Source organism: Athene noctua, chromosome 1, assembly GCF_965140245.1.
Source record: "Athene noctua chromosome 1, bAthNoc1.hap1.1, whole genome shotgun sequence".
In the NCBI taxonomy this organism is placed as follows: Eukaryota; Metazoa; Chordata; class Aves; order Strigiformes; family Strigidae; genus Athene; species Athene noctua.
This window is the reverse complement of record NC_134037.1, coordinates 247,261,040-247,275,417: the sequence shown is the minus strand read 5'-3', so window position 1 is coordinate 247,275,417 and position 14,378 is coordinate 247,261,040. Positions and strand designations below refer to the sequence as shown.

The 14,378-nt window shown below is 35.8% G+C and overlaps 1 protein-coding gene across 2 annotated transcripts in view; it reads left to right on the top strand.

Annotated features, from left to right (window-relative positions):
• ATM (ATM serine/threonine kinase) overlaps positions 1 to 14,378 on the top strand; it is an 83,546-nt gene that overhangs the window by 56,966 nt on the left and 12,202 nt on the right. For both annotated transcript variants that reach the window (XM_074916046.1, XM_074916035.1), the window contains exons 45-53: positions 3 to 122; positions 1,211 to 1,445; positions 3,338 to 3,505; positions 9,015 to 9,134; positions 10,158 to 10,375; positions 11,133 to 11,340; positions 12,279 to 12,392; positions 12,789 to 12,947; positions 14,106 to 14,244. In XM_074916046.1, the coding sequence (XP_074772147.1) occupies positions 3 to 122; positions 1,211 to 1,445; positions 3,338 to 3,505; positions 9,015 to 9,134; positions 10,158 to 10,375; positions 11,133 to 11,340; positions 12,279 to 12,392; positions 12,789 to 12,947; positions 14,106 to 14,244 (1,481 nt within the window). The remainder of the gene's footprint in view (positions 1 to 2; positions 123 to 1,210; positions 1,446 to 3,337; positions 3,506 to 9,014; positions 9,135 to 10,157; positions 10,376 to 11,132; positions 11,341 to 12,278; positions 12,393 to 12,788; positions 12,948 to 14,105; positions 14,245 to 14,378) is intronic.

Here is a 14,378-nt window from a genome sequence, read left to right as displayed (position 1 = left end):
AGAGTGAATGAAGTAGAAGAGCTGTGCAAAGGCAGTCTTGAGTCTGTTTATTCATTATATCCAACTCTTTGCAGACTACAGCTAATTGGAGAGTTGGAAAATATAGGTCTGCTGTTCTCCAGGTATTTTTTTAAGCTTGTTACATACTCCCTTCTCAGTTTTCAGTATTTTTGGTAATCAAGTCTAGCACAAAAATAAAATGACCTCAACAAATTTTATTCATTAACATCGCAAACTTCATCTCAAAAATTATATGGATTTTTGCTTTACTGTGTGAAAACAAATCTAGATTTTCTTTATTTCCAGGCTGGATTTATTTGTAGTCCACATTTAATGATTTGATATTATGGCAATATCATATTTTAAAGAATTGGTTTCTTTCCTATGTTTTGAGTTCCCTGGTATACTCCGAGGTAGCTGTCATATCTCCTAGCCTTTGGTCTACTAAAGTAACTAACATCCTTTTCTAGTTTTCTTTATAAAATGTTTTCCATTACCTTGATGATACCCATAGATCTATTGAAAGTTGTTCAGTTTGAATCACTTTCTTCACGGACCACTATTACTGTCCGTATTCCACCTGAATTTCTAACATTACTGTTTAATCATAGGACTGTATTTATGTCTGTAGTGCTATTAACATTGAATTTTTTCAGCTATAGTCGTTCGTATTTGTTTGATAGCTTTTTAGTCATCCTGCAGTCGTTTAGCATGTCAAGGACCTTATGAACCATTGCTATGTGCAGCTAATGAATTGCCTAAGAAAATAATACATATAATGACAACCTACATAGCTACAATGTTACAGCTTGGAATTTATTCTTATATTAATCCATATACGACCTATATAATAAAATAGGTCTCTAGGAATAGGAATCTTGGTCTCTAATCTTTTAAGTAGCCCTATGTTTGAATGTGATTACCTTTGCTGATGGACCTTTAACACAACAGCTTTTGATGCTTAATCAAGAATGTTTACAGTAGAGTTGTTCACCTTACTGATGTTGGTCTCTTGATCTTCATGTTTGCTAAAGGTGGAAGCCTGACAGTTTATTCTGAATATTAATCATCGTAGGGTTTTATGGACAGTTTCTTGGTCTTGAACTGTAGATTGTGGACTACCTCGGTAGTTTACTTTTGTTACCTTGCATACCACTAATATTTAGCGAGAATTAATAACAAGTCTTTTTTCTTTTGGTAACAATCGCAGATCTGTTACTTCTCAACAACTGAATGATATTTATTTGAAATGGCAGAGACAGTCCCAACTTCTCAAGGACAGTGACTTCTGTTTCCAGGAACCTATCATGGCTCTGCGCACTGTAATTTTGGAGATCTTACTTGAAAAGGAGAATGAAAATACCAAAAGAGAATGTATTAAAGACATCCTGACCAAACATCTAGTGGAGCTTTCTAGGCTGGCAAGAACTGCTAAAAATACACAGGTAAAAAATTCCAGGAAAGATCAATGACAGATGTTTAGTTTTTTAGTTTATAAAATAGTTTAATTTTTTAACACTACTAAAGATAAACTGTATTCTAAGTTTATTCAATGAATCAATTAGCTGGAAACTAAACTATGTAGAACTTACTCATAAATTGTATTTATGGGCATGTTTTCTGAATTTTATTCATAAATGTAAGCTACTCTATGAGGTAGATAATATAAAAATGAAACCTCTAGTGAAGAATACTCTTATAGCTCTGTTACTTTATTTTGGTGCAGTTTTATATATCCAACTTTCACTTGCATCATACTGTGGTAGTGTTCCAGAGTAAAGCTGCAGAAATAACTCCATTGCTCCATGTATTTAGTGTTGTCTTCAAGGTTTTGTACTCTGAAAGCACCATTGCACTGTGGTAAATCTCTCAATGTGAATGACTTAATGGGATTTGCAGTATTAGAGGTTTCTGCAGCTGCTAATGCATTTAAGATCCAGAGTCAGCCTTGGCTTGTTCTAAGTAGTGCATCTGCAGGAGTAATTCAACAAGAATTTATACAGCAACAATATCCTTCAAGAACCTCTGCAGAATATAGTTCCACCAAAATATATAACCTGGAAAGATGTTTAGCACTTCACATACGTGAAACTATATTAAACTTTGATTTCAAGAAGGTTAGAATTCTTTTTGTGAATAATGATGAAATCAGTAGAACAGCTGTCTTTGATTTCATAAATTTTCAAGTTTTACTCAGTGCCTCTGGAACTGTTTTGGAAAATTACTTCTTCGGAATTCTTTTACCTCTTGCCTGCCCAGCTACTAACACTGTGGTGATGAGTGTCCTGTAAGAGCCTCAACAGCAGTTAATTTTTTTTTTCCACTTTGATTTTTAAGCTACAGAAGAAGATTAAAATTGGGGTGCCATGTTTTAGTCGGATTAGAAGGTTCTGAAAGATTGAGCCACTGTGTTTCTGAAAACACTATCATTCCAGCCTCTTCAGTGTTGCAGGTCATGTGCAACCTTTGGGGCATACTTCTGGGGCTTACCAGTCTTTCAAACCATGGGATGATAACCGTTTCCTTTTGACACACTACTGGTTGGCAGCACTAAGTGTCTGGATATAGGAAAGTTTTTGAGGAAGCATTCTTTGTAACTAATGGCTTTTATTCCTCTTTGGTGCCACTACCATCCATCAAGAGAAGAAAGAGAGTGCCCTACAGAATCATCACACCAACCACTAATTGAAGTACCTAGATTTACATTGTCATTTACAGGCATTCTTACATTCTTATTATTTACCTTACTTATTTTAAAGTTCGATTGACTTGGTTATTGGTTGGATGACTTGTGAAAATACACTTGAATCTCGATTTTTGATATTGTTAAAAAAGTAGTTTGCTCTTTGTACTATCATAGTGATACTACATTACTAAATAATGAGGATGTAACTTCACCAGTGATACAAGTGAAGAGATAGGAATACAAAAGAATTAGTATATGGTGGTGCCATTTTTCTTCGTTGTTTTTCTGTGGTCTGTTAGGATGTAATAATAATCACTAAGCTAAAATTATAAATCCCATTTTTTCAGTAGCGACTGATTGCAGAATTTCCAGACTTTATACCTGCAAGTAATTTAAAATGTTAAACATTGATACTTTATTTTGGGGTTCGTGAAGTTTAATTCCATAGTCTGTTTTTGTTGCAAATCAGGATTTTCTGCAAGTATATAGAAAAATAAGTTCATCTCTTTGCTGCAGATAAATTCTTAGCATTGGATAGGCAAAATATGCTGTACAAGTAGAGCAAATGAAGATGGAGTTTAAAAACAAAACTTGCTGTGAGATACATGTATTTAATTTAAAGAATTGTTTATAATGTTTTTTCAATTTCAGATTCCAGAAAGAGCTATGTTTCAGATCAAACAGTGCAATCCCAGGGGATGTGATATTTCTGAATGGCAACTAGAAGAAGCTCAGGTTTTCTGGGCTAAAAAGGAAGAGAGTCTTGCACTGAATATTCTTAAAAGGATGATTAAAAAATTAGACACAGATTGGTTACAGGTATGTGTTATATAATGTATAAACATGGGAATTAAATAACTTAAGATCCTATTTCCACTTTCTGAAGTTTTCCCTTCGAAGAAAATTAAAAGGCTGTTTGCAATATTACTAAATCTGTTTTGTACTCGCAAAATGTCTGAAAGAAAAAAATCTGTTTCAGCAAATCTTATCAGGGTTTTTAAAGACAGTCTGTAAGAGTGGCAAATGTTAGAATTCATTATTCATTATTTTGCCTCCAGTGCCACCACTGTGAAATACATCACTTTTTAAAATGAGAGATGATTTCCCTTGATAAAAAATTAACTTGTTTTAAGCAAAAGTGTTACTTAGATGTAAATCATCTTGGTCTGTGCCAATAGTTAAAGAAACTAATGGCCAAGCTGGATTGTTTAGGCATAGAATCAGAATCACTTAGGTTGGAAAAGATCTTTTAGATCATTGAGTCCAATGGTTAACCTAGCTGCAAAGTCCACCACTAAACCATGTCCCTAAGCACCACATCTACACATCTTTTAAATACCTCTGGGGATGGTGACTCAACCACTTCCCTGGGCAGCCTGTTCCAATGCTTAATAAATGTCTTTTGGTGAAGAAATTTTTCCTGATATCCAATCTAGACCTGCCCTGGAGCAACTTGAGCCGTTTCCTCTTGTCCTATTGCTTGTTACTTGGCAAAAGAGACCAACAGTCATCTCTCTACAACCTCCTTTCAGGTAGCTGTAGAGGGCGATGAGGTCTCCCCTCAGCCTCCTCTTCTCCAGACTAAACACCCCCAGTTCCCTCAGCCGCTCCCCGTACGACCTGTGCTCCAGACCCTGCACCAGCTCCGTTGCCCTTCTCTGGACACGCTCGAGTCATTCAATGTCCTTTTTGTAGTGAGGGGCCCAAAACTGAACACAGGAATTGAGGTACGGCCTCAGCAGTGCTGAGTACAGGGAGACTTCACTATTCATGTTGGCCCCACTGTTTCTGGTACATACTATGCTGGGAACTGTAATAGTGTACATGGTTTTTTTAGAAGAATAATAAAAATTTTATCTCTGGTCCTTACTGTTTAAAGAAGGACTAATACAGGGAGACACTAATAATATATTTTATGCTGAAGAAGCACACCTCTGTTGCAGGCATTTCCCTGATGTCTGTAGGGAATCTGTGCAAAGGGGAGTATGAGTTGAGGCTTCTATTTTAGTGAGGCTGAAGCTGTATCATAAAGTGTACAGAAATTCCAGGCAAGTTTTTGACTAATAAACATTCATTTGTGTACCTCAGACTTATTTGTCCCTGGAACTAATCCATTATCAGGGAACATATATATGGAGTACCGTTTCATGTCTTTGAATCCTCCCCCATTTACAGGCACACTGAGCTGTGAGTTTTATGTTGTACTTCTGAAAATGGAATCTTGCCAAAACAGGGGAATGTTTTCTCATCAAATTTGACTTCAGTAAATTCCTCTGAATCTTAGTTATCTTAGACCTTTTTGTAAGCTTTCTGAAAAATTATGTCACTTGATGTGAAGCAAATACTATATTCCCATCTCCAATCCAGAATACAAGAACTGAAACAAAAATCCTTCTCTACTATCTCAGTAATGGGCAATATGAAATTCCTAAGAAAAAGTTTAAAGAATAGGTGGGCTGTATAGCCAGAGTACTCCCCCAGACTGATTTGTAGCACAAGAACTTCCTGAACCAGAGGCAATTTCTTTGTAGGTAATTCCTTACAATGTTTTTTATACCATAAATTTGTCTAGTCACTTTTTGAGTATGTGTAAGCTTTTAATATCCAAGAAAACCCTGCAACAAGGAGTTTCACAGCTTAATTCCTGTTCTAAGAGCCACTTCCTTTTGCTCATTTTGAACCCCCTGTCTTCATTTGATGTTAGTTCTGATCTTGGAGAAAACACTGAACACGTGATCCCTGTCTCCATTCTCCATAGTGAGGTAACATTTTATAGTTCTATTTCCAAACAGGAGTAACTGTTTAATAGTCCATCATTGTATACAAGAACTTTTTTTCCCCCTCTCACGCATCAATTAACTTTTTTTTTTTTTTCCTGGTAATTTCATCAGGTTTTGTTTAATTTTTTGTGCTGTATTGTTTGTCTGAAGTTCTTCAGTCTGTACTTGTTTTTATCACCTTGAACAACGCGATATCATCACCAGATTTTGTGTTCACTGTTCATTGCCTTCTCAAGATTAGTATCTTCTGAACATCCCAGATGACTATATCTTTGGAGGCTTTTCACTGGTGACCTAACTCCACTGTAAAAAGCCGCCCATTTATTTCTCTTCCTGTTGTATTAGTTCTTTATGCCTCCAAGAATCATGCATTTTATTTTTTGCAACTTAGTTTCTTCAGGAACCTTTTGTAGAAGAACTGTCACATGACTGTTGGAATCTGTTGGAATAGGCTGAATCATACAGATCTTCCTTTGCTTGTTGAGTTCTTCAAGATGTTCAGTTGAGTTGGGAAATGAGATACATCTGAGGATGCTAAGAGAGTTGGCTGACTTCAACACCACTTCCGTATCATTTCTGAGTGGTCATGGAGATTGGGGAAGTCCTGATGGCTGGAAGAGGACAATCACACCCAAAAGCAAGATCAGAAACAGTCAGACTCATTTCTGTCCCTGGGAAAATTACAGAACGGGTCTTTAGGGAGGCTATTGCCATGCATATGAAGAAAAAGAAGGTGGTTGGGAAAAAACAGCAGAAATACACCATTGTGCTTGACCAACCTGATTGTCTTCTGTGATTAAACAGTTTCCCCAGTAGACATAGGATGAGCTGTGGATGTCATCTACCTTGATTTTAACAAGGCATTTGACTTAGTTTCCCACAATATCCTTTATGACAAGCTTGAAGATACAGACTGATTAGATAAGACCACAAGATAGGTGGAAAACTGGCTAAACTGCCAAGGGTAATTGTTGATGATTCAAAGGCAGCCTGGTAGCCAGTCAGAAGTAGAGTTCCTTAGAGTTTGTTATGGGCTCTGATACTATTTTTATGAATGAGATCTTATGACAGGACTGAATTTTCTCACCGTATTTGCAGATAACATCAATCTTGAAATTTTGAGTGATAGATATTCTGGAAGGAAGAGCCACCAGTCACAGAGACCTCAATAGTTTGGAAGATTGTACTGATAGGAACTGCATGAGATCAGTGGGAATCCCTTCACCTGGGATAGAATAATCTCAAGCAGCATTACAGGGAGGGGTCTGACTGGCTAGGGTGTAGCTTTATCAAAAAGGACTTTGGGGTCCCATTGAACAGCAAGCTAAAATGATTCAGCAGTGTGCCTTTGTAGCAATGAAGGTGAGCCATGTCCTGGGCTGCATCATCAAGTGTGTAGACAGTAGATTAAGGAGCATGATTATTCTACTCTATTTGACACTTCTTAGCCCCCACCTGAAATAATGTGTCCGGTTTTGGTCCCAAGAGAGACATTGAAAAATTGGAGACATTCCATCAGAGGGTCACAACAGTGATTAGAGGGTTGGAGAACTTGGCAAAGGAATAAAGGTTTTAGGGACTGGGGTTTTTCAGCCTTAAGAATCGAAGGTTTAGGGGGATCTAGTCACAGTCTTCAGTACCTGAAAGGTAGTTATAGTGAAGATGGAGCTAACTCTGCTCACAAAGATGCAGAATGAAAGGGCAAGAGGCAAGAGCATGAGTTGTTTTAAGGAAAATGACATCTGGATACGGGAAGAAAATACCACTAAACACTGAACAGTTTGCCCAAAGAAGTGATGGCATGTCCCTTGATGGAAATGAATAGTCAAGACTCAGTTTAGGAGAGTCTTGGAAAATCTAATCTAAAGTATGCTCTCAACAGAAGTTTGGGCCAGATGGTCTCCAGAGGTTCCTTCCAGCCTCAACTTTTCTGTCATTCTATGATGTCCTTTTACAAAAGCTATTCTGGCTATTTTTCATAATAATCCATCTGTGCTCTTTATGGGGGTTTTTTGCTAATTTGTCCACTTCTGATAAGAGTCTTAGTGACCTGTGCTTCCCTGGAACTTGTTAAAATATTAGTGTCACGTCTGCCATCTGCCACTCTTGTATTAAGGCAGTTTTAAGCAAAAGCTTTTGTACCTCTTTTAGTAGTTCAATTATTTCATCTGTGAATTGCTGTAGACCTTTCAGAAAAATACATTCTGATCCTGGTGAGTTGATAGTTTTCATTTTGTCCGTTTGTTCAGTAGTCTTTGCTGTTGACACTTAAGTAGCAGAGCTTTGAATCCCTCATAAAGAAAGGCTTTGCAGTGGGACTCTTCAAGCTCCTCTACATTGAACACAAATGCAAATAATTTACAATTTTTTCTCCTTTATCTTCTCAGAGCACTATTTGTTTTATCACTCTATTGTCTTTTTATCAGGCTGTCTGGTGGCTAGCTGCTCCTAATATGTTTTAAAAATGCTTTTTTATTATTTGTTGAGTCTTCAAGTTTTTTGGACAGCCTGATGGTGCTTTTTTTTTTTTTTTTCCATTTTTCAGGATATTTTATGAATTCTTTAATAAATTTTCATTTTCACTTGGACAAAACTTCATTTTGTGAACCATTGTCATAGAAATTTCTTCATCATCCTTACCTTTGTGTTTAGGTATGATGGCTTTCTTTGAGTATATTTTGGAGGGTAATAAACATTTGCTTTGATCCTTACATTATTAAGGAATATCACACTTCAGAAAAGCTGGAGAATTTTGGGCCAAGTTCTCCATACCTATCAGGGTAAAATAAGAGTTGCTGCTCTGCTTTTGATTTTCATGGTCACTTCATTAATAAGTTGATGAGGGCCTCCAAAAATTTAGTCCTCCTCTCACCTTACGGTGTTACGTTTACCCTGTCCATATACGGAGGTTTTGTGTTCTTGCAGCCTATGATATCATCCAGTATTTTACAGTAAGCGTTGCTATCTTGATCAGGTGGTCTTTAATATGTACCCTACACTAAAAATATTTTGGAGACTTGTCCTACTATGCAGTTAAAGCTGAGATTCCAATCTGGAGGCAAGTCCTTTGGAAACATGCTCTATCATCTTCTCACAGTACTTTTAACCAAGTTTCCATATAGAGGTCTGCCTGAAAAATTCAGTTATCACACATAGTTATTGCAATTCCTGAATGTTTCCTACAGTGTACTGTGGTACTTCAGACTAGATGGGGATATTAGAAAATACAGTTCTGGAAACATGTTGTGAATTTATTTATTACATTTGTCATTGTTTCATTCTGGTTTTTCATTGTTCAAACTGTCAGGTATTTAAAAATCTGCTCTCCTTTAGTCTAACATAGAATGTGAATGTGATTTAAGGTTATTGAATACTGTAGATGTGGATGGTAAATGACTGTAGATACATTACATGTAATAGGCCCAAGTGATTGAATTATAGTCAAGGTTTAAAAGCTTTATAAATTGCCTGCCTCATATGTAAAAGGTATTTTTATTTGATGTCTCTCTCTTTTTTCTTTTTTTTTTTCAAAACTTGCTTTCTCAAAGGTTGAGAATGATCCTCATCTGAAATTGATGTATACAGAATGTCTGAGGCTATGCGGAACCTGGTTAGCAGAAACATGCTTGGAAAACCCTACAGTCATCATGCAGAAATACTTAGAAAAGGTGCATCCAGTCTTTGAAATGTGCAGCCTTTGAGATAATGGTGTGCTAAAATACGGTGTTAAAATGCCAAGTAAATTTTTCAATGCAGCCTTTATTTTTTTGAATTGAAAATACGGTTTCTTATAAAAATATTATCGTTTCACATAGTATTGTATAACACTGTAATCTTATAAAATATTAAGATTATGGCCTTATAGAATTCACAGTGAAATTTCTGTGTAATATTGGCTTAGAAGTGCAGTGATTACAACTACTAGCCCCATTTCCCTTTCCTGTTACACTCCATCCCCACCCTTTCCTTCTCAGAACAGATCATTCACTTACCATGTTTTCCATATGGGCATTGTATTTGTAACATTATCTTTCCAGGTGTTGGAAAGTCTTGTTCTAGTGTTTCAAAGTACTGTATTTTTTTTTAACTGTTAGTCAGTAGTAGAAACATTTTTATTAATAATTGTCCAGTCTGCATTTCTTTATTTCATGATGATTTGTGAAACTCTACATACTTGCTTTCCTCTTACTCTCTACATGCATTCTTCACTCTAATGATTTGAATCAGTGACTTTCACATATAATTTCTTTTCCTTTTTTGCACTTTTTGGACTGTATTTTTTTCTCACTATCTTATGACACAAGGTTGTAAAACCATTGTAAAACTTCATGCCTAGTTACTCTAAAAGATAGCATAGGAGACTCCTATGTGGTTATTAAAGCTGTTTCATACAGGATAATATTTTTGACTGTTTGCACTGAAATACTCCTCATAGATTAAATCACTTAGAAGAAGAATATTCAGCCTGATAGGTGTTATTTTGTATGCATATGTATTCCATCGTAGGCAATATTAAATAACTGTTTGAGCAGATGAACCTGCTTGAGCAGGGGGTTTGGACAAGATGACCTCCAGAGGTCCCTTCTAACCTCAACCATTCTGTTTTTCTGTGATAATAGAGTTTAGTCAAGTATTATACAGCACTGTTAATCTGATTATCGGTCTTATCGTTATTCTAACTTCCCTTTTAGGCTGTGGAAATCGCTGCAAGCCACAGTGGAGACAGCAGTGATGAGCTGAAAAAAGGAAAGATGAAGGCTTTCCTGTCTTTGGCTCGTTTCTCAGATAATCAGTACCAGCGAATTGAGAATTACATGAAATCCTCAGAGTTTGAAAATAAGCAGGCATTACTGAAGAAGGCCAAGGAGGAGGTCGGCCTTCTCAGGGAACGTAGAGTTCAGACAAATAGGTGAGAATTCAAATGGAGAGGTGCTCACTGTGGAGCTATCAAAGGCTTCATCTTTACTAATCTTCTGGGCAAGTGCTACAGCATGGGTCACATCTCTACAGCTGAATTTTTCCTTCTCCACAAAACAGTGGCCAAGTCTGTCGTGCTTGTTGTGAATAGTTTCTGAACTGTGCCTGAACATGGTCTGGGAGAGTGATAGATAGCATGGGCCAAAACAAAGCCAAGGGGTGTTACAACAGTTAAACAGTATGGATGTTCATGGGCCAGAATTCACATTAATTCCATTTTATTTGACAGAAAAAATGTTACAGAGTAAAAATAAATGAGTTTGAGATTTTTCTTCATTATGTATCGGTGAAAGAGTAGAATTCATCTTAATACAGAATTCTTAAAGATTTAATAAGAGCATTAGTAATTGCAAGTGAGCAGAAAAATTTGAACTTCAGCTGTTGGAAACTGGAGCCTTTACACAAATGATCTGTATTGGATATTCACATTTATACCAGTATTGAAATTAAATCATTAAAAAGAAAAAAGACACTGACTAAAAGTTTACTTAGAGTGGTGGATCTGTGTGGACATTCACCAAAGGAATATCTCCCACAATTTGGTTTCTCGGTTGTTTATTTTACTGTGCTTGTACATACAAAGCAAATTTTTAAAATGTTAAACTAAGAAGTAAGAGAACTAGGGGCAGCCTTGCTGTAAGTTCATTAAGAGATGATTTGTTGTTTAAAAATAATGTCTGTTCACATAGATATACAGTGAAGGTTCAGCGAGAACTTGAACTGGATGAATGTGCCATACGTGCCCTAACTGAGGATCGTAAACGTTTCTTATGTAAAGCAATGGAGAACTATATCAACTGTTTACTAAGTGGAGAAGAACATGATATGTGGATCTTCCGACTCTGTTCCCTGTGGCTTGAAAATTCTGGAGTTAATAGAGTTAATGAAATGATGAAGGTATATGTCTGCTGTTGCTTTTCCTAATGCTTTGACATTAAATTATCCATTTTTCTTTTCCTTCTGTTTCTAGAAGATGAATTATAGTGCTGTGCAGTATGCTTTCCTATGTATCTCCATAACTTTTCCCTCAGAACTTGTTTGTTCCAGTCATCATTGCTCATCAGTTAGTTTTACATCAGCAAGAGCTGTAATTCTCAATGCATTTTAATTTAATTTAATTTAGCATTTTAATTTGACAAGTCTGTATGATTGAGCATATCTTGTGATCTTTCAATGTTGTCACCTTGTTCTTTACATACCTTGGATACTACCTGTCTTCAGCATCCTTTAGTACGTTATTCTAAGTCATATTATATATACTTTTAAATGAAAGGATGTTCTTTTAGATTGTATAACACAGTACCTAGGAACCAGTAGAGTTCTCATTCTCAGGCTGGTTCTGTCATTTCTAGAATTGTGCAGGAAATCTGTTAATTCTTACCTGAATGATCTGTTTATAAGAGACAGCTGTATGATTTAATTCTTTGCCTTGTGTTATAATCAACCTTGAAAAATAGACGTTTCTTTACTCATATTTTTAACACACAATTGCTTCTTGTCTTAAACTAGATTGTAGGGTTTTTTCCAGTTAGGATTGTCTCTTACCACAAAGAATCTAGAAATGAATTTTGAATGAATAAATCTAAGCTCTGCTCTAATAGAATAGTAAATAGTAGTTTTCTTGTGAAGGACTTGTAGCATTTAGGAGACATGGGCCAAGATGACGTGATACTCATTGGATTGGCATTTGATCACACAGCAATGATTACTCTTAGTTTAAAAAAAATGCAAACCCAAAATTTCTAGCCCTTACCTGGTATTTTATGATTGGTTTATTGTTTGGGGGGGGGTTTTATGTTTAGTACAGCTTTCTAACTGAATTTTCTGTACTACAGAAAAACGCAGAGAAGATTCCTTCATACAAGTTTTTGCCTCTGATGTACCAGTTGGCTGCTCGGATGGGAACCAAGATGATGGGTGGTTTAGGATTTCATGAAGTTCTGAATAATGTAATTTATGCCTTTCGTATCTAAAGATATCTTGATTGGCTTAGTAGTGCATACTTCTAAACAATATGTATCTTCCTTTGTGCAGTTATAGCTAAGTGAGTTTGTGTGATGCAAAATCAGTACAGTGTGGGCAGAGGGGGAGAGGACTGGGGACTTTTTTCCTTGCTACTTAATTGATTTTCTTGTTGTATAAGAATAGTCTTATGCAGGTATAGGAATATAGTTTAAATGTATACTTTAAATAACTAAATTTTAGTTATGGAAATACCATCTAAATATTACTTTTTATTCCTTATTAGGAATCTTAGAAGTTCAAAAGAATTAATGATGTTAATTAAGTAATTTTTTTCTTCTGTACAGTTTTCAGTGATGAGATCTTTTTGTTTTTCTTCACAGCTAATGTCTAGAATTTCACTGGATCATCCACATCATACTTTGTTTATAATATTAGCTTTGGTGAATGCTAACAAAGATGAACTTCTCACAAAACCAGATGCAATAAGAAGAAATAAGTTAATTAAAAATGCACCAAAAGAAATCTCCCAGCTTGATGTGGTAACTACAAAAAATTCTGTTCTATTAATCACATTCAGTCCTTTCATTTTGTTAAAAAATTTTTTTTAAAATGTCACGGGGTACTTTAGTGTAGAGCTCATCAGCTGACTTTTGTTAAGAAAGAGTAAGAGGAAAAAAGTGTTTTTAATAATTAAAAAAACCCTCCTTTTGTGCATACATTGGTAATTATTATTGAAAGAAGTAATTAAGGGTTTCAAGAAAACATGGTTAACATTCCTGCAACAAATAGCCCCAATTATTGTGAAGAGTTTTGTGATAAATGTCCTTGATGTGTGATTCTGTAAAAGTCATTTTAGAGTCGACAAAGACTTGAGTGGGTTTATTGTAAAAAGTACATACTGAATTGAGTATTTTTTCTGCTTGGAACGATAACATCTGTTCTAAGTATTTAGCTTTATGCAGTATATCTTTTGTTCCTTTATATGACCTTTATGTGTTAAAAGCCACGATGGTGGGTAATACTGAACTGTGGCTTCATATTAATGTCGTTATTGCTTAATTTTTGTTGGAACCTGTCTTTGGAATCATCTCCTATCTAGATTAATGCCCCTTCTTTGCCCCATCACTGTAGGCCTAGCATGGTTGTTTTGTCATTACCCTCTTCCTCCCCTTACTGATATAATTTTTTAGCACATTTTTGTGTGGTGTTTTTCTGCCTTTCTCTCAGATTTCTTTTGTGGCCCCACCCTTAGTAGGATTATGCTAAGCACAACTAAGTCTCTCAGAGTTAGGCACAGAAGGGACAAATGGTCAGATTGTTGCCTTTTGAATACATTTTTTTTCTTCAGTTGGGAGGGAATAATGGAAGCAAGAAGGTGGTGGAAGAACATGCAAAACTGCCTGTCCCTTTTTCTAAAAAATTTTTGCAGGTGTTTTGCACTTTGCCTGTACAGATTTGCGCCTTCTCCATACCAAATAATATTTTACTTTACTCATTATCTCAGATATGATAACACAGAACTTTTCTTCAAATTATTTCTGTTCATATCACAAAGGGCTGTTCATTATTGCAATTTTCTCAATTTTCATAGAATGTATCTTAATTGTACTTATTTGACTGTATGTTACGATGCATCTTTAATCTTACAAGGTGTAGTTTGCAAGGTCTGATATTTGTTTTCCGCTGGGGTTTTTTAGGACAGAATGGAGGCTGCTAGCAATATAATCAATGTCGTAAGGAAAAGGAGAGCACATATGGTTAGAGACATTGAAGCACTTTGTGATGCTTACATCACATTAGCAAATGTAGATGCTACTCCATGGAAATCTCAAAGTAGTAAGTCTTGAAAAAATGATTTTTTGTCTTTAATAGTAAAGATTTGTTTTCTTGGATTAAAAATTATCTTTCTAAATATTGATATTTAGTTAAAGGAGATACTGTGCTAGCACTGTGTCCTGTTTTTGCTAAAT